We start from the raw sequence: 22,089 nt of genomic DNA, 5'->3' as shown, positions 1-22,089 counted from the left end.
GAACAGGAGGCCTGATAGGGAGTAGGGACCTCCTCCCTCCACTCCCAGTGGGAGACCTCCACTCCCAGTGAACTAGAAACCCTGAAGGGTTGACACTCTTAGTCGGTGAATGAGGGGGAAAAAAATCTGCCTACCAAAGGGACATAGTAGAATATGCCTATTTTGGTCTTGGTTTTGAGTGGTACTGAAGAAAAAAATAAAACAGTCTCCTTTAAGAATTTCCAACCATGGGCTCATTCCTGGATTTGGAGTCTGAATTCACACTACCTGGGTAAAAAAAGTTAAACATTCGGGTTAGAATGATTCCAGGTTGGTTGAGTTCCCAGGCACTTAACAGAGAAGCAAACGAGTCCCCTCTGTGGGGATACACTTAGAACGCAGACTTCCGTGTCGCTCCACAGGTCAAGTCCCAAAGAACAGAAGTTCAAAGTTTTAAAAGAACAGAGATGATCCAGAGAGATGATATGGGGTGGGAGGTGGGAGGGGGGTTCATGTTTGGGAACTCATGTACACCCGTGGTGGATTCATGTCCATGTATGGCAAAACCAATACAGTATTGTAAAGTAAAATAAAGTAAAAATAAAAACAAAAAAATAAATAAGTAAAAGAAATCATTAAATATAAAAAGAAACAATCCCACATGAAACATAACACAACTAGACCTGCAAGGATCCTAACACTGAAAATACCAATTATGAATTAAAATATACATCTATTTAGTATGTTTAGAAAACGAAAAGAGGGCATTAAATAATAAAGGAAGAAGAAACAATGAAAATCAACATGACAGTGTTGAAACTGAGCCACAAAAACCTTCTAGAAAGGAAAAATATAATAATAACAATTAGAAACTAGAGAGACGCAGGTTAGATAGAATTGAAGAGAAAATCAGAAAGTAGAGCACAGATATAAAAAAAAGATCAGAAAGAAGAACACAGAAAAAGATGAATGGTTGAAAAACATGGAGGAAGGCTGAGATGATACAACGTATATCCAATCAGAATTCTAAATGAGATAGAGGCCAAATTGGTGGGAGGCACTAAATCCTCAAATTCAGGAAGTCTAATGAATCACAATGGGGGTAAATAAATGAGAAAATCACAACTGACATAGCATCAAGAATATGCTGAACACCAAAAACAAAGAGAAGAACCTTACAAAGTAGTCAAAAAGACAAACTTCTTACAAAGGAGCGACATTCACACCAGCAGCAGTCTTTTCAATGGCAAAAATGGAAGTCAGAGGCAGTGAAATTATTATTCCTATTTCAAAGTGGAATGGGAAAATAACTCTCTACCCACCAAAGCTATCCTTCAAGAACAAAAGTGTGAAAACAGATCTGTGAGCAAATAGAAATTAGCAGATACTATTAACAGATTCTTGCCAAAAGACCTTAAAAAGCCAGGAAGTCAGTATAGGAAAAAAACATAGAGAAAAGTACGATGAGAAAAGAAGGGACAAGAAAAACTAGTAAAAATGTAGATATATCTAAAACCATTGATGGCATAATGTCTAATTTTTAGGATTAAAAACGTGAAGGTTATACTTCAATAAAACTCTTATGAAACACCAAGGTAGAACTTTGATTGCAGCCTTCAAATTATTTACAATGGTGGGGGGAGCTGACTGAGTTAAAAGGCTGTAAGGCTCTTAGGATGTTTAGCAGGAGTGTAAAGATACTAGCTTTATACTCTGTTGAGTTAAATATATTCATTAAAAAATTTAGGGTAAACACTAAAAGAATATAAATAGGATGTATAAATTCCAAACTACTAACAGGAAAAACAGACTTAGAAAAAAAAAATCCCCTCCCCCCAAAAAAGGAGAAAAAAATTATGAAAAGAAACAGATCAGAACAAATAGAAAGTACAGAATAGCATGATAGGAAAGAATTGAAATGTAATAGTAATCACGACCAATGTAAGTAAACTAAATATTCCAGCTGAAAGATAATGACTGCCAAACTGAATTACACAAAATGCTGCTATATGCTGTTACTAGAGACTTATCTAAAAAGATGTTCTTGTCGCCTCACAGAGTGACTTCATCTCATTCCTTGTTAAAGTTAAAATACAAATCATCTGGTTCTACCAAAAAAGAAAAAAAAAAGAAAAGAAAAAATGAATGAGATAGGGAGAAGGGAAGGGAAAAGTAGGAAGGGAAGCGGTGGTAACTTCTAGCTCTCAACATTGTCAGGATTCACAAAGTGCAGGTCCTGTTTTGCTGGAGAAACCAGGGTAGCAAGGGGAACAGATATATGCAACCTGACCTTTGTGAATAAAAATCTACTGGACTTCCTGAGTCTCTGAAAGTGCCTCCTTCACCCTCTGAATCATATGCAGTAACTGAAAGGTTTGCTTTAACATAAGTAGAGGGAAACAAAACAAGGAAAATAGCACCATGCTGTATTCCCAGATCAACAAACAGACTTGTGACACTGGATTTATAAGAAATATATATTTGGTCATTAAGATGACCAAAATACATTTCTCGTATATATTTGGTCTTTGTTCATAGCTCCCAGTTCATGGCTCTCAAAACCCCTGGAATTTCCCAAGTGTGGAGAGTGACACAGGTGTCTTTCTTTATGTTAATGAGGTGACTTTTAGAAAGCACCTAAGGATTGGGGCTGGTGGCTAATGGAGCCAACTGATGATTAAACTGGAATTTTCAGTCCCACTCCCTTCCTGCAGGGACAGATGCGTTGGAGAGATAGACAGCACTTCCCATCTACTGGTGTGAGGCGTTAGTTGCTTAGTCGTGTCTGACTCTTTGCGACGCCATGGACTGTAGCCCACCAGGCTCCTCTGTCCCTGGAATTCGCTAGACAAGAATACTGGAGTGGGTTGCCATTCCCTTCTCCAGGGGATCTTCCTGACCCAGGGACTGAACCTGGGTCTCCTGCATTGCAGGCAGATACTTTATCGCTGAGCCAGCAGGGAAACCCAAGATGGGCTGGAGGGCAAATCAATTGCCAATTGTCAATGATCTGATCAACTATGCCCATGTAATGAAGTCTCCATGGGTGCATATACGCTACGTCGCTTCAGTAGTGTTCGACTCTTTGCAACCCTATGGACTGTAGCCACCTCTGTCCATGGGATTCTCTAGGCAAGAATACTGAAGGGAGTTGCCATGCCCTCCTCCAGGGGATCTTCCTGATCCAATGACAGAGTTTAGAGAGCTTTGGGAGTTGGTGAACACCTGGAGATGCTGGGAGAGCGGCACCTGGAAAAGGTCCCCGGCCTTCCCCATGTCTCAGCTGACTGCCCCTGAGTCATACCCTTTTACAATAAACCAGTGATCTAATAATGAACTGTTTCTCTTAGTTTTGTGAGATCCTCTATCAAATTCATTGACCCCCGAGGAGGGGTCACTGGAACCTCTGACTTACAGTCGGTCAGAAGCACAGGTAACAACCTGGACTGGTGACTTGCTTATGAAGTGGTGGGTGGAGAGGGCAGTCTTATAGGACTGAACCCTTAACCCGAAGAAAACTGATGCTATCTCTGGGCAGACTGTGTCAGAATTGAGTTAAATTCTTGGCCACCCTGCTAGTGTCTGAGAATTTGTTGGTGTTATATGGGAAACAGCCCCATCCCCACCCCCACACATTTGAATTGGGTCCAGGAACTAAAAAGAACACTGCAATCACAGGTTTCTAGACAGTTAAGAAGTTTAGTGCCTAGGTTTTCTTTCGAGGACAGAGAGTTTCCAAGTCTATCAAGTAATAATACTTGCTCATTACAAGGACGAGCTTACCTCAACCTTCTTTGAAATCTGTACATTAATTTTATTAATTTATTTGCTGGGTATGGAGGGTGAACAAAAGTTGAATTTATAATATATTCTTTGCCTTAGGAAAGCTTGGGACTAAACATTTGTATTTATATAATTATTTATGGTTTAGTATCTTATCAGAAACATTTTACTTTATGAAGAATATTTATAACACTGTCTCAATTTCGATTTTCCCATGACCATTACAACAATTTGCACTGCAAACACTCTGCTGGCAAGCAACTTTTCAGGAACATACAAAATGAATAAAGCAAGGCACACTTACATTACTAAGTAGCCTGCCTTCAACTATCCAGCTTTAAGCATCTTTATTTAGACCATTCCCTTCATTTGAACTGGGCTGACTTGCTGTCAGATTACAGTGCCAAGTCTAAGAAGAAGTTAAATACCATGGACAGCTGCTTTCTAGGCCAATGACAGCCTAGCACCATAGCAGATCAACGGACCTCAGCAGCCAAGCCAGGCACACAGCAAAACACACCAAATGCCCTCAAAGTCCACTGCTTTACATCCTGCAGGATTCAAATTAATTCCTAACCAGCCATGGAGAGGCTTTTAGAAGAGGGCCCCAGTCATTTATAAATAAAAATACACTTAAAAAAATCTCTGCTTAGCATAGATATATCAAAACCATAGTCAATGGCCTACTTACTGCAAGCAAAATTCTACAAAATAAACTTTCAGGACTGCAAAGGTATTTGAAGGTTTCCTTGGAGCTTATATCTTCCCTGCATATATTCACTGTATATGAAATTAAGCTTATAAATATTATAATATGACAAATATCACATGCCCCTAAGAGAGACAATGGCCTGCTTAACTTGATGATTCACTGACATGAACTATAATATTCAAGAAATATTTTGAAATGCTCAAATTTGAAGTAATTTATTCTGACTCACTTTCCACTTAAGAACAAAAGATGAAAGAAAGGGAACTAACACTTACTGAAGAACCCACATTTGCCAAGGACTATGTTAGTGGCTTAATATTCATTTCTTCATTTAACAATTTTTCCAACTTTATGAAGTAGGTATTATTATTTTCATTTTCCTAATTAGGAAACTGAGGCTCAGTGAGTTTATGTGACTTCTCTGCAGTTACACGGCTTATTACATACCTGAGTTAAAACCTTTTTTTCCTGAATCAAAGTCCAGGGTCTCTTTACCATGTCATGACACTCAATGATAATGATATGTTTTTAAAGGATGATATTATTACTAAAAGATGTAATAAAAAAATCAAATTAAAAAGCCACACACCAGGTGGAATAGTTAAATAAAATGGGAAGCTATTATTTAACTATGAGAAAAATGTTCACATTTTCTATTTTTCCACGCTCCATAGTTGCCCCATCATTAATAATGAAACCAAATGAAGATTTTCAACTTGTTCGTGAAGCAAGTAGTTTCAAAGATATTTCACTGCCTTCAGCTCAGCAGAATTGATGAGTTTCCAGGAAGAACCATGATGACTTGTATGTTTCCTTCACTTTCCCATACTCCCCTGCTCTATACCTACACATATAAAACAATGAGGTACCCTTGCCTGAAACAGGCTTAGTATTTTGCTTCCTAAATTCTTATATAGCACCTTCCTCTCTATGAAGACTCCATCAAGGAATGTCTTTGGCTTGGGGTCTTTCTCTGAGTGCTCTGATGATGTTAGAAGCACTGACTTAGGTACAAAAGGCGGGGGGTATTCAGCCAGAAATCAACTTTTTAGATCAGAGAACAACAGCACCAAGCTCAAGGACCCGTCTCTCCTTGACACACCTTCTGTTCAGTGCTCAGAGAGCAAAATTTCCACAAGATTCTGAAATCAGGCATCTGATACAGACCAGCTGCTGAAAAAAACTTTTTTTCCAACAAAATTCAAAAGTGAAATTGGCAAGGTGAAATTTCGTAAAGGAAATCACACATCATTACGTATTGGTCCGCCTAAAAATATCTGTGTTCTAGTATACCAAACAAGACATAGCAATGTTAAAAAATTCTTGTCCCATGATTATAGTTCAATCTAGTTTCTGAATGCCAAAATAAATGATAATCATTAAATGAAACAACTAAAACTATTTGGTGCTCAAAGGAAAACAATACAATGAACATATTTTTGGGGTAAATCAGAAACAGGAGATATAGTCATGAATATAATCTGCTTTCTTTTTTAATTAGGTAAGTCCAGAATTCCCAAATTTTTTAGATGCACAATATTAAGCATAGCAAAAATTATGGATATAAATAACAACTTTAAGGAATGTCAGCCTAAGTTACTGACTTTTAAATTACCATAAAAATGACATGACAGTCACCTAATATAGTAGGGTAAATTTCCTGCAAGAGCTGATTTAATGAGTGACATAATTTATTAAAAACTGTCTGTAGACCATATTTTAAAAGTTATTACTAAATGCACAAAACCAGCTTCTCCCTTCCTAGCAGAATACAAAATACCCCTGCAATCTTCAATACATCATTGGACCACTCTGCAAATTCCTTCTTCATATTTGTTGCCAATATAACCTTTAGCCGAGTTCTGTGTCTAAGTTGTCAGGAAGATCCCCTGGAGAAGGAAATGACAACCCACTCCAGTACTCTTGCCTGGAAAATCCCATGGATGGAGGAGCCTGGTAGGCTACAGTCCATGGGGTCACAAAGGGTCGGACATGATTGAACGACTTCATTTGTGTCTAAGTTAATGAAGTTCCACTGTGCGGTAACAAAACGAAAAGTACTGAGTTCTCAAAAAGACTTTTTATCCTTGATGTGCCCAGGATATTTATAAGGCACCAAATCATTTCCTTGCCTCTAAAAAATCTGCCTTTCCCTTGGCAACTGTTCAACATTCTAATTGGAATAAACACATAGACTACTAATGCAAACCACTTAAACTTGCAGTCAGTTTTGAAAAGATAGCTTGAGGGATCATCTTTTGGACTACAAAATTAGACTACGGAGGGGGCTCCAGTGATGACCCTATCTTACGCCCTTAAGGATACAGACTAGTATCACATCTGAATACTATTTGCCATGTTTTTTTTTTTTTTCTTACTATAGTTTCTAACAGACAACCATACACTGAGTGATAGGTTAGAAAAAATACATTCCAGAATATTTCTCTTTTGCATGGACTAAATAGAAATATCACTAGCAGTTTTTTTGTCTGCACTTTGCTTCTGTTTCATGGCTGCTACAAAAATGATAGATGGTCATGAAACTTGAACATAGAGGAATTATGCTAAATTAATATCATTTTTTTCTTCACTCTGGAAAAACATCTCACCCTCCACTTAACATCTGTTTTCTGCATACATGAGAATTTCCCCAGATGCCAGAATGAAAAGTCTGCATATGTATTTTGGTTTTCTGTTTAAAATCACAATCTGAGATGACATTCCAATGTTAGGATATAAATCAAAACTGCATCATTCTACTTAACATAAAATTTTACTAATTTTCCCATTAGTAAATATTACTGATTATTTTTAAAAATTAACCTATATTTTTTCACATCAATTTCTTCTAAGTTTTTTTACCGGTTTACTTGCTACCTATGTGACAGGATGACCACGGTTGTCTTTAAAACCCCCTCAAGTCCTACTCTAGAAAATATTTTGGGTCATGTTTAACATGGTGTGCAAAATGGGCCATCGAGCTACAGAGGCAGGCAGCATGGCTTGCCACTGACTCTCATGGATCCTGATCCATGCCTGGTTGAGTGGTCTGAAGCATCACTGTGTGGATCAAGAAGCATGGCCATGAGCCACCTGAATGACCAATCATGTGAGGCTCTAGGCTGCTGACTTACAGGTCCATATTTGGTGACCCAAACACACTTTCTTTGCTGAGCACATTTAAAGAGATGGTTCATACCTGTCATACGTTCATTCAAATAGAGAAAGCCCTGTAATGTGCAAAGCACACACAGGTACTTTCCCATGAAAATAAAACTGCTCACAAAATTGCTATGCCTCCATGCACAAAATAAGACACAAATAACTGCTGAGTCTTCTCTGGGAAGCTTATGTAACCTATATTTACAAATGTTTTACTCTGAGGCAAACAGCTTGAGAATTTAGTAGACATTCACCAGAGTACCCCCCAATTTTTCGCACTGTGATTGTTTGTCTGGCTATCAAAGAACTGCAGAAAGTACCCTGCTATCCATTACAGCCCCCAACGCCATCTGATTAAAAAAGTGGCTGATCTCAAAAACTAAGAATTCAGAGCTATGGCCAAGAAGAACATTAAGTAAACAACCACTGCCACCAACCTTTGGTTGGGCCTCTGGCGCTGTCACCTTGACGACTTTGTTGCGATTTATCATTTGCTTCACCCATCTTTCTACTTGGACGTTGAATTTCATGAAAACCACATAGCCACAGTAAGCTGTCAAGAGAAGCAAGCTCTCCCACCACATGATAAAGTTATCCAGGAAAAATATGATCAGCATGATTAAGTCAATGATGTAGAAGGACACATCCCGAAAGAGCGGCCACCATGTCAGGTTTAAGATTTCTCTGGAAAACAGAGCACACATGCCAATGACAAAGAGGATATTGAACACCGCTGAGCCCACGATCGTGCCAATGCCAACGTTGCTGTGAGCAATAAACACCCCTATGAGAGACGTGAAAAGCTCTGGCGCCGAGCCCCCGGCAGCCATAAAGGTGGCCCCAGCCACATCATCAGAGATGCCCAGTTTTTCGGTGATGACAGTCAACGAGGGAACAAAGAACTCATCACAGACAATGGCTAAGGCTATGAACATGTAGATCATCCCAATGACGTGGAGAATGATGGCGCCTTTTCTTCGTTGCTCGAGGGAAAAGATGTCTCTGGGGTAGTCTCCTTGGGCATGATCTGTACTATTCTCAGACATGCCTTCCTGAGAAAGAGCTGGCTGTGGCGTATAATCTCGAATCTTGTCATTTAAATCTAAGAGAGTTCTTTCGTGGTATCCGTGTGCTGCCCCGGGGCCACTTGCACCCCTGGCCTCTCCTGTGCTCTGTGTCTCGGTCTCAGAAAAGGCACTGATTGAAAACGGGACAGTGCTAATGGCTACCAGGCCCATGAAAAGGCCTAGGATTCGAATCAACTTCAGTTTTTTCCTGACATTATAATGTCTCCTGCAGCCAGACGGTGACTTATCTGGATACCATTTCTCAAGGAAAGAGATGGTGGCGCTTTGGTGCAGATCCATCCTGGGTCTTCTCATGGATGTGATGGTTCTAAATTTGTAGATTCAACCAGATGGTTCTTTCATACTTTTCTTTTCTTTACAGGTAACAGTGTTTGTGAGGCGCTTCCACAATCAGGGATTCTTAGGCTTCACAGGAAATATTTTCAACATTTATGCTTAAATAAAAATAAAAACAAGGATACATGAATCATAAAATCATGTATTTTTTTTTTTTTTTTACAAAACAATTTGGCAGATATGAAAAAAATCCTATCCTATAGCCAGCCATGTGACCTTGGGTTAAATTCCTTAGTTCTTCTGTACTTCAGTTTCCCCATTTCAAAAATTAGGACAATTACAGCACCTACCACCAAGGAATGCTTTGAGGATGATTTAAAATATATGAAGCATTAAAAGTAGGATGTGACATATTAGGCACTTATTAAAATGTGTGTATAAAGGCAAACATTTGGGTAAATACATAGACTACATATTTGTGTGTGTTAAATAAAAAAATGTTATAGATGTAGATGAAAATCTCTGTTTATCCCACTTTAAATCATGTAACAAATAACATCCCAGTGCTCAAAAAGGTATCACTTCCTTTAGAATTATCTACATATTTGACAACCAAACCACTGCCTTTTCTTTTGGTCCAATTACATAATTCCAGTTGCAAGCACACTTTTCGGATTTAATCTGTCACTTGGAAAGGGCTGAGTGCTGGAGGATCAGCACTCTTTTTCTGGACACTTAATACTCTCAGGCTCTTATTTTTCATAAAAACCCTCTCCTGTATATCAAATACAGACAAGAAGCCTTTCAAAATTTTAAGTTTAAAAGAATGTTCTGATGACGTGAACAAACTGCCTTCCCTAAATATCTAGATATTATTTTCAGCTAGAGCTTTAAAAAAAAAAACCAACCTTTAGTCATATTTAAAATACACAGCTTGGTAAATCAAACAACTCCTAACAAGTAGGCTATTTCAAGAGATCAAATATGTATTTCATAAATAATATGCACATTGCATTAATACCTTTGTCCACAAAAATCTGCCCAAAATAGCCCCGACACTGACCCTCTAGTAGGTTAGACAGCCAAGTAGTTTTCATACTCAGCCTCCACAGAGAAAGGTGAAATACCTAGATATGACAGTTGACATTCTGAAGATTCTTCTTTTTAATTTCTTTAAAAAACGGTTTTGATTGGGGGGGGGGGGTTCTTGTATCAACGGTTTCATTTTAGAGGCATTCGCTGAGATCATCTCAGGTGTAAAACAAGCTAATTAAACATGCGCCAGTTACACATTGAGATAAGCTGGAACTCAGGTTTGCAGAGGGAACCCAAACCAACCCAGGCTGAGATGCTGTTCCTCCTGAGATAAACCTAACCCCGCACAGATTCCCGGCTGGCTGGCAGATGTCTATGCTTACCGTGAACGATTAAGGGACTCACTGCGCTCCGAGGATTGTCACAATGCTGGGCCGGGGCAAATAGCACGGACGGACTCAACTCCCAGGGTGCGCTATCGGCTCCAGTCGGAGCCTGACTCGACCTGCAAACCCACCGCTCCGCTCCACGCGAGCTGCCTCCAACGGCCAAGTGCACCCCCAGCCCCGCCCCAACTTTGCCTTGTGTGGTCCCAAACTTTCCCTGGTGGGTTCACAGGAAAATAAAACTAAAGGACAGACGCCTCACTAGAGAGCCGGGAGCTGGGATGCAGCTTGGGGAGGGGCTTGGCCGGCATCTCCCAGAATCGCTGGTGGGTAGCTGGGGAAAGGGAGCACTCCTCTCAGCGCCTCCCGGACAGCAGGCCCCCAACTACCCCCAGCCGGAAGCAGGGCGGTTTGGGTGGGAGAAGCAGGAGGGGCTCAGAAGCCGCACCCGGGAGCGGAGAGAGTTGGCTAACTCCTTTCGGGGCCTGGGGCGCCCATGTCCACCGCGAAGCCACCTGTGAGTCTGCCGCCGGATGCACGCCATCCGGATCCTGGGACCCCGACCTCCGCGGCCCCCGAGCCCGGCGGCTGGTCTGGGTTCGGCCGCCCGCACTTACCGGGATCCGCCAGGAAGACGCGCAAACGGCAGGGGCTCGAGCGCGGCCCGCCGCTCCGGTCCTCCGCCTCCTCCGGCCCTCCGCCTCCTCCGGCCCTCCGCCTCCTCGCTCCGAGGCCCGGGCTGCGGCTCGCACTCGCCGCCGCTCTCGCCGTCCGGGGCTGGGCTCGGGAGGAGACTGAGCCGCCGCGAGCCCCGCGCGCCGCCTCTGGTGCTGCCGGGCCCCCTCCGGCCCCTCCCTCTCGCCTCTGCGCGCGGAGCGTGGCCGCAGCGCGCTCGGCTCCCGCGCCCTCTGTTCCACGCCTCCTGGGCGCAGAGGCGACGCCGGCTGCGGTCTCTTAGGAGATTTCTCCGCAGTGGGGACAGGGGTCAGGATTTGCAGACGGGCAAGGACGAAGAGGAGAAATCATACAGGTCGGTGACGCGCCTGACTCCTTAGACCTGAAAGTATTGCCAACTTTGGGGTCATCTCTGCCAGGCCCCTTCTCTCCAATTATCTGCAGAAAGTGACAGCAGTCACATATTTCTTTAGGAGGCGATGTAATGTGTGATGATGGTAAAGACGATCACTGAAAAGGCAGGGAGGCCTGCAGGGTTGTGTGTCCGTGCCCAGGGTGTGTGAAGTCTCAGCTTTGGCTGGTTGGGACCCTGAAGGATCATTAGTCTTGCAGGCTGACCTTTAATTTTGTGGCTGATGAAGCTGAGACCCAAGACTGTCATTTTGAGTCATAGACAGCGTTCATACGCTGGCCTCTGGACTTCATGCCCAGTGATTTTCCCTGCCCTGTCAGGAAAACAAGACCCCCTAGACCACAAGAAATTGAGTCAGGCTTGTTGGGGACAGGAGGCAAAATCTGGGCCGAAGAGTGGGCTAAGATGGGACAGACCGGCTATTGGCGGAGGCCCCATTTACCTGACCCTGTGATAACCGCCAGAACTGCCAAGAGATACTCATTAGGAGAAACCTTTCATCAGACGTTTTCCCCTCTCCTTACCCTCCACCCTCTTCCTTAGGGTTTCTTCATGCTTTCCTGGGACTAGGGGAAACGTCGTATCTGGAGAATGCACCATCTTTGACTTGGGTAAAACTTTATACTCAGACCTCTACGTGTCCCTGATAAGTCAAGAGAAGCCTTGAGAAATTTGAAATCTTTCTCCCACCAAAGCCAGGCATTTAAGATTATTATCTTGCTAAGGATTTAAGGTCTTATTCTGGAAGTCATTGTGTGAATTTTTAATATTTGCCTGTTATTTTGGAAGATTCCAGACAGTTACAAATAGGACAGTATAATGAACCTCCAATGGGGCCATCACCCTCCTTGAACAACAATCAACTCACTGTCAATCATATTTCATTTATACCCATTTTCTCCGCCATCATTTTAAAGCAAATCCCAGATATTGTATCATTTTAATTGTAGATATTTACAGAAATCAAGGAAGCTATCAATCACTTCCAGGTTATGACAGGAAGACTAAGGAATCAATTGAAATAGGCTCTCCCAGACAAGGATGGATCAATCTGAGCACCAAAAATTGATAATAATTGCAATTGTTTCAAATGTATCAAGTATGATTATATCTGTAAGTTCATAATGATTCTATAGTAACTCGATAGGTCACTGTTGATGGGTAAGAAGGAATGAACTCATTATTTTGAAATTTTTTAGAAAAAAGAAAATAATCATGGATTTAATTTGCCTTTTCTGTACAAATCGGACTTCAGGGTAACCAATTGTGCATGTGTGCTAAGTCCCTTCAGTCCTGTCTGACTCTTTGCAACCCTATGGACTGTAACCCACCATGCTCCTCTGCCCATGGGATTCTCCAGGCAAGAATACTGGAGTGGGTTGCCATGCCCTCCTCCAGGGGATCCTCCTGACCAGGGATGCAACCCGCGCCCCCTGCATTGGGAGCACACAGTCTTAGCAACCACCATGGAAGTTCCACATCATTGGAATTTTTTACAGGAAGAAATAGCTCTAGAGTTATAGTGATAATAAACAACTTTACACTGTTTTTGACTTGACCTTTAGCCTAAAGGAAAACAAAATTCTACTAAATTTTCTTAAGGGCAAAGTGAAAGAAAGAAAACTGAGTGAGCCAGGGAGTTGTGGGCAACAAAAGTAAAGATGAAGTATTTATATTTTACTTTGTCAGCTTATCCATCTCTTTTTTCCCCTCTTTTCTGACACGATACTGTTTTTCCTACTTTCTATTATAATATCTGTCTTCTCTGTTATCAATATCTATAGACAATAGAACATAAATGAAGGATTCAATGTGCACAAAAACAGAGTTCCCAACCTTGACTGTTGTTAAACCTTAGAATCGATGGGTGATAGTTTTAAAAGACACCCGACAATGACCTCCTTCTTTTCCCGTTATTATGAGCTCCTTGAGGGCAAGAATCAATACCATGTATTTTCCAGCATCAAGCACAGTGCTTGACATCCATTCAGCATATAGCTGTGGAATGAATTAATGAGTTGCAGCAAAAGCAGTTCATTTAAGGAGAGTGGGCCAATCAGAAGGGTACAGGTTATACGGCAGTGACAGGAGCTCAGAAAATCACAGTGACTTGAAACAAGAAAGGTTTCTGTCTCTCACTCACACTACCTGTGCTCTGAATTTTGCTGTGTCATTCTCATGCCTGTCTCCAAGTTGGTCACTATCTAGATCACTGCCAGTTGCTGTCACAAAGAAAAGATACATGGCAAATCTTGTACTTGCTTCAGTTTGGAAGTGATGCATTAAGGCTACTCTCACTTCACTGACTAAAGCAAAAAGCATGGCCATATCTATCCTCAAGGAAGCAAGAAAGTACAGTTGCACTATGTGATTGGCAGAAGAATGGTAAGATTTGGTGGCCAGCACTAATGACTGCCATGATGGAGAAAAAAAAAAAAAGAACTAACATTTATTATGCACCTTCCATGAACCAGAAGTTTTCACCTATCTCTTCTCAATCTCATGAGTTTTGCCCTATTACTGTTCCCATTTTACAGATGAATAAACTGAGGCTCAGTGAGGCTAAGTAGCTTGCCAATATTAAGCAGCTCTCATTTGTACCCAATATTGGCTCCAAAGTCCACATTCTTTCTGCTAATCCTCAGTGTATATGACTGAAGTTTTTGGTCCCTGCCTAAGTAACAGGAAGCTGCCTTTTTCCTGTGGGGATTACATGCTTAGGTGATTCCAGCGGGTTTATTTTTTTTCTCTTACCACCGGCTGGTCTACAATCTAGCATAACTATCTATTTTCTAAGAGGATCCATTTTGCATAGTTAAAAGTCAAAATAAATATCAAATTAAAAGCCCAGTGTGCTCTAAAAATGCTCTTCTCAGGTCTCCAATCCTGAGACGACTGTTTTCCTTTGCATTTGGCTCATTTTTTGGCCAGTGGCTCTTTCCTTCCAGTTCAATGAGAACCATAAAAGCAGGGGAAAAAAAACCTGTGGGGTTAAGGGAGGCAGTACAGGCTTCTTTGTTTTTGACAGTGGTTTCTGCAATACCACTTAAAGCAACACACCCAAATCCTTGCTCTTTCTTCTTTCTCTTCTTCCTCCTCTTTTTCTTCCATCTATTTAGGAAATGAGAAATGATGAATGCCTGTCATTTTTACATTAGGGACAGAAATTTTTTTTTCTAGGCTTAAATGCTCAGGAAACACAAAAATTGAATTTCTCTTTGCAACACCATCTCAGCTCAGGGCTCCTGGGCACCAAGGTAGGTGTAATGTTGAGGCAGGGCTCAGAGGAGGGTGGGAGCACAGGCCATCCATCAGTTGCATCAAGCAACCTGCAGTCTAAAACTCTGGCTGTCTTCCTGATTCCTGCAGGGACCTTCTGAGTGAACTCCAGGGTGCCCCTCAGCTTCTCAGAGCCACATCAGCAAGAAAATAGGGATAAATAATACTGGTAAAAGGAGATACACCAGGGAAGAGGCCTCGATTCAGGACAGCACATCCAGAGGGCAAGCAAGGAGCACTTCTTTCTAAAAGCTCAAAAAGTTGTGTCCCTGCTGCTTTCCTCCTTAAAGTTCATTCTCTCTTCACCTACCTCTGACTCAGAAATCCAATATAAAGTTCAAATATTGGAATAGAAGTGTGCCTTGAGCCAGTAGGAATATGCTCCTGTATCCTTGGTTTTGAACACTGAAATTAAATAGTTGTTTTAGTCACTTGTAGCAAGTAGTATGGATGAGTCACTAGTCTTTTTCCCATCACTTCTAACAAGTAGTATGAATGAGTCACTAGTCTTTTTCCCAGCTCAGGGGTCTCAAACTATTCAGTTCGGCAGCACCCAAACCCTCCATATGATGAATGCACGTGTGTGGTGGGGAGGGGTCCTAAGATCATGGGAGCAGGCCTCCCTGGTCTAGTACGAGGACTCAGTCCATAAATCTACTTGGTACTCATGCTCACCATCTCCCCAAATTAGCCTTTATTGCTAAAAATAGTGATCATTTCTCTATCATTCCACCTGACAATCCTTTTTGCTTATTTCTCAGTTTGTTTAGAATGAAAATGGAAGACAGGTGACATATAATGAATTCCTTAAATACTCAAAAGATTAGGTTGGCCAAAAAATTCATCTGGGTTTTCCGTAACATCCTATAGAAAAACCTGAATGAACTCTTTTGTCAACCCAATATTTCTACATGGCTCATAACTCCTGCTTCCTGGTCCCTAGCGATGAATCATTTTCAAAGGTTTTGTTGTCTTTTTTTTTTTTTTTCCTCCCTGGTATTTATCACAATCTTTTGAGTTAGTAGGATCATTTTATTATCAGAAGATTTTTCTGATTTGAATGTTAGCTGTTAAATTCCTATTGTGGAAGAAAAAGATTTCTTCCTTTTACAATATTCACCACCCCTGGCCCCCAAAGCCCTCATCTCTACATAACCCTGTCCCCAACCTTTTAATATAGCTGGGTCGCCCATTCTGAATAAATGAATATTCACATCCTTTAAGGAACACATTTTAAATTATGCAAACATAATCATCAGTTGAGTTGCAGAGTATACTAATTCACTTCAAACTCTCTGATAGAACTGTACATTTCCCCTGAGTATTTTTAGGTGGAGGGAATTTCAGTTGATCTGCCAGTTTCGTGTTTTCCCCTTCAGGAGGCATCAGTCCTGGAGTCCTGTGCCCTCCTGTTGCCACATGAACCAACAGCTGCCCAGACCTGCTGCATGGGTATCATCCTGGGAATTCTCTTTGTACTGAGAGCCTGTTTCCTCAATCCTCTTTTCTCCTTTACTTTCCCTGCTAACTGGAGCACAGCCTCTGGTGTCTTCTGTGGAGTCCTGCCCCAAGGCCACAGTGTAAGGCCTTGCATCAAGGCCACAGACATGGAGCCCAGAACCAAGGTCACCTCTGAAACTGACTGAGCCTCTTTGTAACCATTGCCAAAAGCCCCCATGATTATCACCAGCAGGCTTCTCGAACCCATTTTAGACAAAAATGCCCACCACAGTGCTCACCCTATAGCACCTTAACCAATCACCAAAAGCCAGCCTTTCAGCAGGAATTTTCTTTGTCTTGAGGCTGCAAAAACTAACCCATGAAAACCACCAACTTTCTCTGGTGGTCAGCCCACTATACTTGCAGCGCCTACATTATCTGTGCTCTTTGTTCTTAATAAACTCACCCCTTTCTGCAATACGTTGTGTCTGGAAATTCCTTCCCAACTCGTGTTCTGACTGCCACATCTTCAGAAGGGGACATGGGAGAAATCTTGAATGCTTGTGTGTCTGAAACGTCTTTATCGTCCTCTTATGCTCTGCTCAAAGCCTGGCTTTGTGTAAATTCTTGGGTAAGAAATGATTGTCTCTTGGAATTTTTAAGGCACCTATTTCTTTTCTTTGATGTTTCATTGTTGCTGTAGAGAAACCTGATGCTGTTCAGATTCCTTGTCCTTTTTGATGGAATCCAGTTTCTTTTTTGAGAAGATTTTAGAGCCATCCCATTTCTTACAGTATTGTAAAGCTTGATGATAATGTTCCCTGGAGTGGATCTTTCTTCACTCTTTTTTTTTTTTTTTCCTGCTTTAGAAACTCATATATGTCTGGGAAAATTACTTTTGTGTATACTTAAAAAATAATTTTCTTCTCTTCATTTTCTGTGCTTTTTTGGTATTTCTGTTTGATTTTGAAATTGCTTGCCTGATCCTCTAAGGAAGATATTTTTCCCCTCCATTTTCCATCTCTTGAGAGATTCTTGATGTTACCATTTAACCCTTATAGTGTTTAAAAATTTCAGCTTATTCCATTTTTAATTTTTAAAAGTTCTATTTTGGTCTTTGAACATTTCTTTTATGTATAGTTTCTTGTTTCTATTCCTTAGGTCAGTTAGCGTCTCTTCTCTCTTCGAGGCACTGTATGCTTCATGAAGCCATGGGCTTTTTCTGCTTTGTTCATTGCTTTATGGTTCAACATCTAGAAAAAATGACTGCCCAGTATAATAAGCATTCAATAAGTATCTTTGAATGAATGAGAATATTTATTATGCTTATTGCAAGTTTTCTTCTTCTCCCTGAAGTTTCAGTTTCTACAAGTTCCTTTTTGCTATTTGTTCTGGTTTATTTATCATTTCACAGGCCTTTGTAAAATGTCTGGTCTGCTTGGTATCTATTAATAGCTGAGTAAGACACTAAGATGCTAATTCAAAGCTCAAGGGGTTTACTCTATGGTAATCAAGTGAGGACTCAGCCATTCCATTGCTGGAGGCACAAGGGTCAGGATCGCCATAATTTAACTTGGGCTGATCCACTTCTCCATAGAAGAGTTCTCAAGGTCCTGTCAGAGCTATTTTTTCCTAGTGGCTGGCATTATGAGAGCTGAGCTAGAAAAGAGGTTGGAGGAGTTTCATTTTTCAATTGATAGACTTTAAGGTAGCTTACACTTGACCATGGTTTTGCTCAATATCTCAGACAACCCTGGGTGAGTTTCTTCAATGGGTCAATCAGTCTTCTGCCAAGTGGCAGGGGTTGTCTTCTGGTTATACAGGATGTGGACAGGTCTTTAAAGATCTTATTACTTCTTTAAGACTTTGAACCAACCTTCCTATTTTTAGCTCCATCCTGTATCCCTGCTCAGTTGGTGTTCTGTTGCTGCTATAACAAACTAGCTTAAAATTAGTGTCTTAGAAAAACATATATTTATTACTTTACAGTTCTATAGGTCAGAAGTCCAGTATGGTCTCACTGGACTGAAGTAAAGATGTCAGCAAAGCCCCTGGTGTCAGCAAAGACCCTTTCTTGGAGGCTTGTGGGGAGAGTATGTTTCTGCTCATTCAGATGTTGGGGGATTTAATTCCATACAGTTGTAGGACTGAAGTATCAGTTTACTTGATGGCTGTCAGCTGGGATCACACACACAAGTCTCTTTTTGTGGTTCATAATGAAGGCTAATAAATCACAGATGTTTTGTGTTTAATCATTTAGTTTTATTCGGTCCACTTTAGTGCTACAAATCTGCTTAGATAGGAGGAGAGAGAAGGACTCTCTCCCAACCCAAGGATCAAACCTGCGTTTCTCACATCTCCTGCATTGGCAGGAGATTTCTTTACCAGTGAGCCACTAGGGAAGCCCCCAGTTTATTTACATGGTGCATTAGGCTCCTCGGGCTGCCAAAACAAATCATTCAAACATTGTGGCTTAAAACAACCAAATGTATTCTCTCACAATTCCGGAGGCTAGAAGTCTGAAATAAGGTGTTGGCAGGGCTGTGCTCCCTCTGAAGGCTCCTTTCTTACCTCTCAGCTTCTCTGGTGAGTCCTGACAAACCTTGGCATTCCTTGGTTTGTAGCAGCAACACTTCATTCTCTGCCTCTCTTCCCCATGACCTTCTTCTCTGTGTGTCTTTCTGTATCTGCTCCTCTTCTTATAAAATCACCAGTCATTGGATTTAAGGCCCATTCAAAATACAGGATGATTTCTTCTTGAGTTCTTTATCTAATATTTACAAAGACCAAATTTCCAAGGAAGATCACATCCCTAGGTGTCAGGTAGACTTGAATTTCAGGAAGTCTTATTCAGCCTACTACATGTGAAGTTAAGAGTCCAGGTCTGAGAAAATGAGAAGGTTTGCCCACATCCTGACCACTCCAGCCTTGCCGATTCTATGTGAAATTGTGGTACCAAAGTGTATTATATTCTTCTCTGTTAACCTGTATCTTCAAGAGATTAGATTTCTTATGCCTTGTCATTTATTTTAAGGGAATATCATTGAGCTCAGAAACATTATCTATTACTTTTTTAAAAAAAGTTCTCCCTTCATTTTCCTAATATCATATGTTTTGCAGAAATTCTTTTATCATTGGTAATTTGAGATAAAGCCATATCCTGGATTCATGTTAGATGGAAGTGCCTCCACTGTATGATTTTCTTTTCTTTTTTTTTTTCTTTTCAATGTTTTTATTTTTATTTTTTAATTTTACTTTATTTTACTTTACAATACTGTATTCATTTGCCATACATCAACATGAATCCGCCACAGGTGTACATGAGTTCCCAATCCTGAACCCCCCTCCCACCTCCCTCCCTATACCATCTCTCTGGGTCATCCCAGTGTACCAGCCCCAAGCATCCTGAATCCTGCATTGAACCTAGACTGGCGATTTGTTTCTTACATGATATTATACATGTTTCATTGCTGTTCTCCCAAATCGTCCCACCTTCTCCCTCTCCTACAGAGTCCAAAAGTCTGATCTATACATCTGTGTCTCTTTTGCTGTCTTGCATACACGGTTATCATTACCATCTTTCTATATTCCATATATATGTGTTAGTACACTGTATTGGTGTTTTTCTTTCTGGCTTAGTTCACTCTGGATAATCGGCTACAGTTTCATCCACCTCATTAGAACTGATTCAAATGTATTCTTTTTAATGGCTGAGTAATACTCCATTGTGTATATGTACCACAGCTTTCTTATCCATTTGTCTGTTGATGGACATCTAGGTTGCTTCCAGGTCCTGGCTATTATAAACAGTGCTGTGATGAACATTGGGGTACATGTGTCTCTTTCAATTCTGGTTTCCTCAGTGTATATGCCCAGCAATGGGATTGCTGGGTCATAAGGCAGTCTATTTCCAGTTTTTTAAGGAATCTCCACACCGTTCTCCATAGTGGCTGCACTAGTTTGCATTCCCATCAACAGTGTAAGAGGGTTCCTCCCTTTTCTTCACACCCTCTCCAGCATTTATTGCTTATAGACTTTTGGATTGTGGCCATTCTGACTGGTGTGAAATGGTACCTCATTGTGGTCTTCTTTTGCATTTCTCTGATAGTGAGTGATGTTGAGCATCTTTTCATGTGTTTGTTAGCCATCTGTATGTCTTCTTTTACATACAGATGTGGATTTATCTCTGGGCTTTCTATTCTGTTCCATTGACCTATATTTCTGTCTTTGTGCCAGTACCATACTGTCTTGATGACTGTGGCTTTGTAGTAGACCCTGAAGTCAGGCAGGTTGATTCCTCCAGTTCCATTCTTCTTTCTCAAGATTGCTTTGGCTATTTGACTTTTTTTGTATTTCCATACAAATTGTGAAATTATTTGTTCTAGCTCTGTGAAAACTACCATTGGTAGCTTGATAGGGATTGCATTGAATCTATAGATTGCTTTGGGTAGTATACTCATTTTCACTATATTGTTTCTTCCAATCCATGAACATGGTATATTTCTCCATCTATTAGTGTCCTCTTTGATTTCTTTCACCAGTGTTTTATAGTTTTCTATATATTTCTTTAGTTTCTTTAGGTAGATATATTCCTAAGTATTTATTCTTTTCATTGCAATGGTGAATGGAATTGTTTCCTTAATTTCTTTTTCTACTTTCTCATTATTAGTGTATAGGAATGCAAGGGATTTCTGTGTGTTGATTTTATATCCTGCAACTTTACTATATTCATTGATTAGCTCTAGTAATTTTCTGGTGGAGTCTTTAGGGTTTTCTATGTAGAGGATCATGTCATCTGCAAACAGTGTGAGTTTTACTTCTTCTTTTCCAATTTGGATTCCTTTTATTTCTTTTTCTGCTGTGATTGCTGTGCCCAAAACTTCCAGAACTATGTTGAATAGTAGCAGTGAAAGTGGGCACCCTTGTCTTGTTCCTGACTTTAGGGGAAATGCTTTCAATTTTCACCATTGAGGATAATGTTTCCTGTGGGTTTGTCATATATCGCTTTTATTATGTTGAGGTATGTTCCTTCTATTCCTGCTTTCTGGAGAGTTTTTTTTTTTTTTTAAATCATAGATGGATGTTGAATTTTGTCAAAGGCTTTCTCTGCATCTATTGAGATAATCATATGGCTTTTATTTTTCAATTTGTTAATGTGGTGAATTACATTGATTGATTTGCGGATATTGAAGAATCCTTGCATCCCTGGGATAAAGCCCACTTGGTCGTGGTATATGATCTTTTTAATGTGTTGTTGGATTCTGATTGCTAGAATTTTGTTAAGGATTTTTGCATCTATGTTCATCAGTGATATTGGCCTGTAGTTTTCTTTTTTTGTGGCATCTTTGTCAAATTTTGGCATTAGGGTGATGGTGGCCTCATAGAATGAGTTTGGGTATTTACCTTCCTCTGCAATTTTCTGGAAGAGTTTGAATAAGATTGGTGTTAGCTCTTCTCGAAATTTTTTGTAGAATTCAACTGTGAATCTGTCTGGACCCGGGCATTTGTTTGCTGGAAGATTTCTGATTACAGTTTCAATTTCTGTGCTTGTGATGGATCTGTTAAGATTTTCTATTTCTTCCTGGTTCAGTTTTGGAAAGTTGTACTTTTCTAAGAATTTGTCCATTTCTTCCACGTTGTCCATTTTATTGGCGTATAATTACTGATAGTAGTCTCTTATGATCCTTTGTATTTCTGTGTTGTCTGTTGTGATCTCTCCATTTTCATTTCTAATTTTATTGATTTGATTTTTCTCCGTTTGTTTCTTGATGAGTCTGGCTAATGGTTTGTCGATTTTATTTATCCTCTCAAAGAACCAGCTTTTGGCTTTGTTGATTTTTGCTATGGTCTCTTTTGTTTCTT

General features: G+C 40.5%; 1 protein-coding gene across 1 annotated transcript in view; it reads right to left on the bottom strand.

Moving 5' to 3' along the window:
* Positions 1-9,018, bottom strand: part of SLC24A2 (solute carrier family 24 member 2) — a 273,874-nt gene extending 264,856 nt beyond the window's left edge. Inside the window, exon 1 of the mRNA XM_052644607.1 lies at positions 8,074-9,018. Coding sequence (XP_052500567.1) covers positions 8,074-9,018 — 945 coding nt within the window. The remainder of the gene's footprint in view (positions 1-8,073) is intronic.
* Positions 9,019-22,089: the final 13,071 nt, after the last annotated feature.

Source organism: Budorcas taxicolor, chromosome 8 (genome assembly GCF_023091745.1).
Source record: "Budorcas taxicolor isolate Tak-1 chromosome 8, Takin1.1, whole genome shotgun sequence".
In the NCBI taxonomy this organism is placed as follows: domain Eukaryota; kingdom Metazoa; phylum Chordata; class Mammalia; order Artiodactyla; family Bovidae; genus Budorcas; species Budorcas taxicolor.
This window is presented reverse-complemented; position numbering and strand designations above follow the sequence as displayed.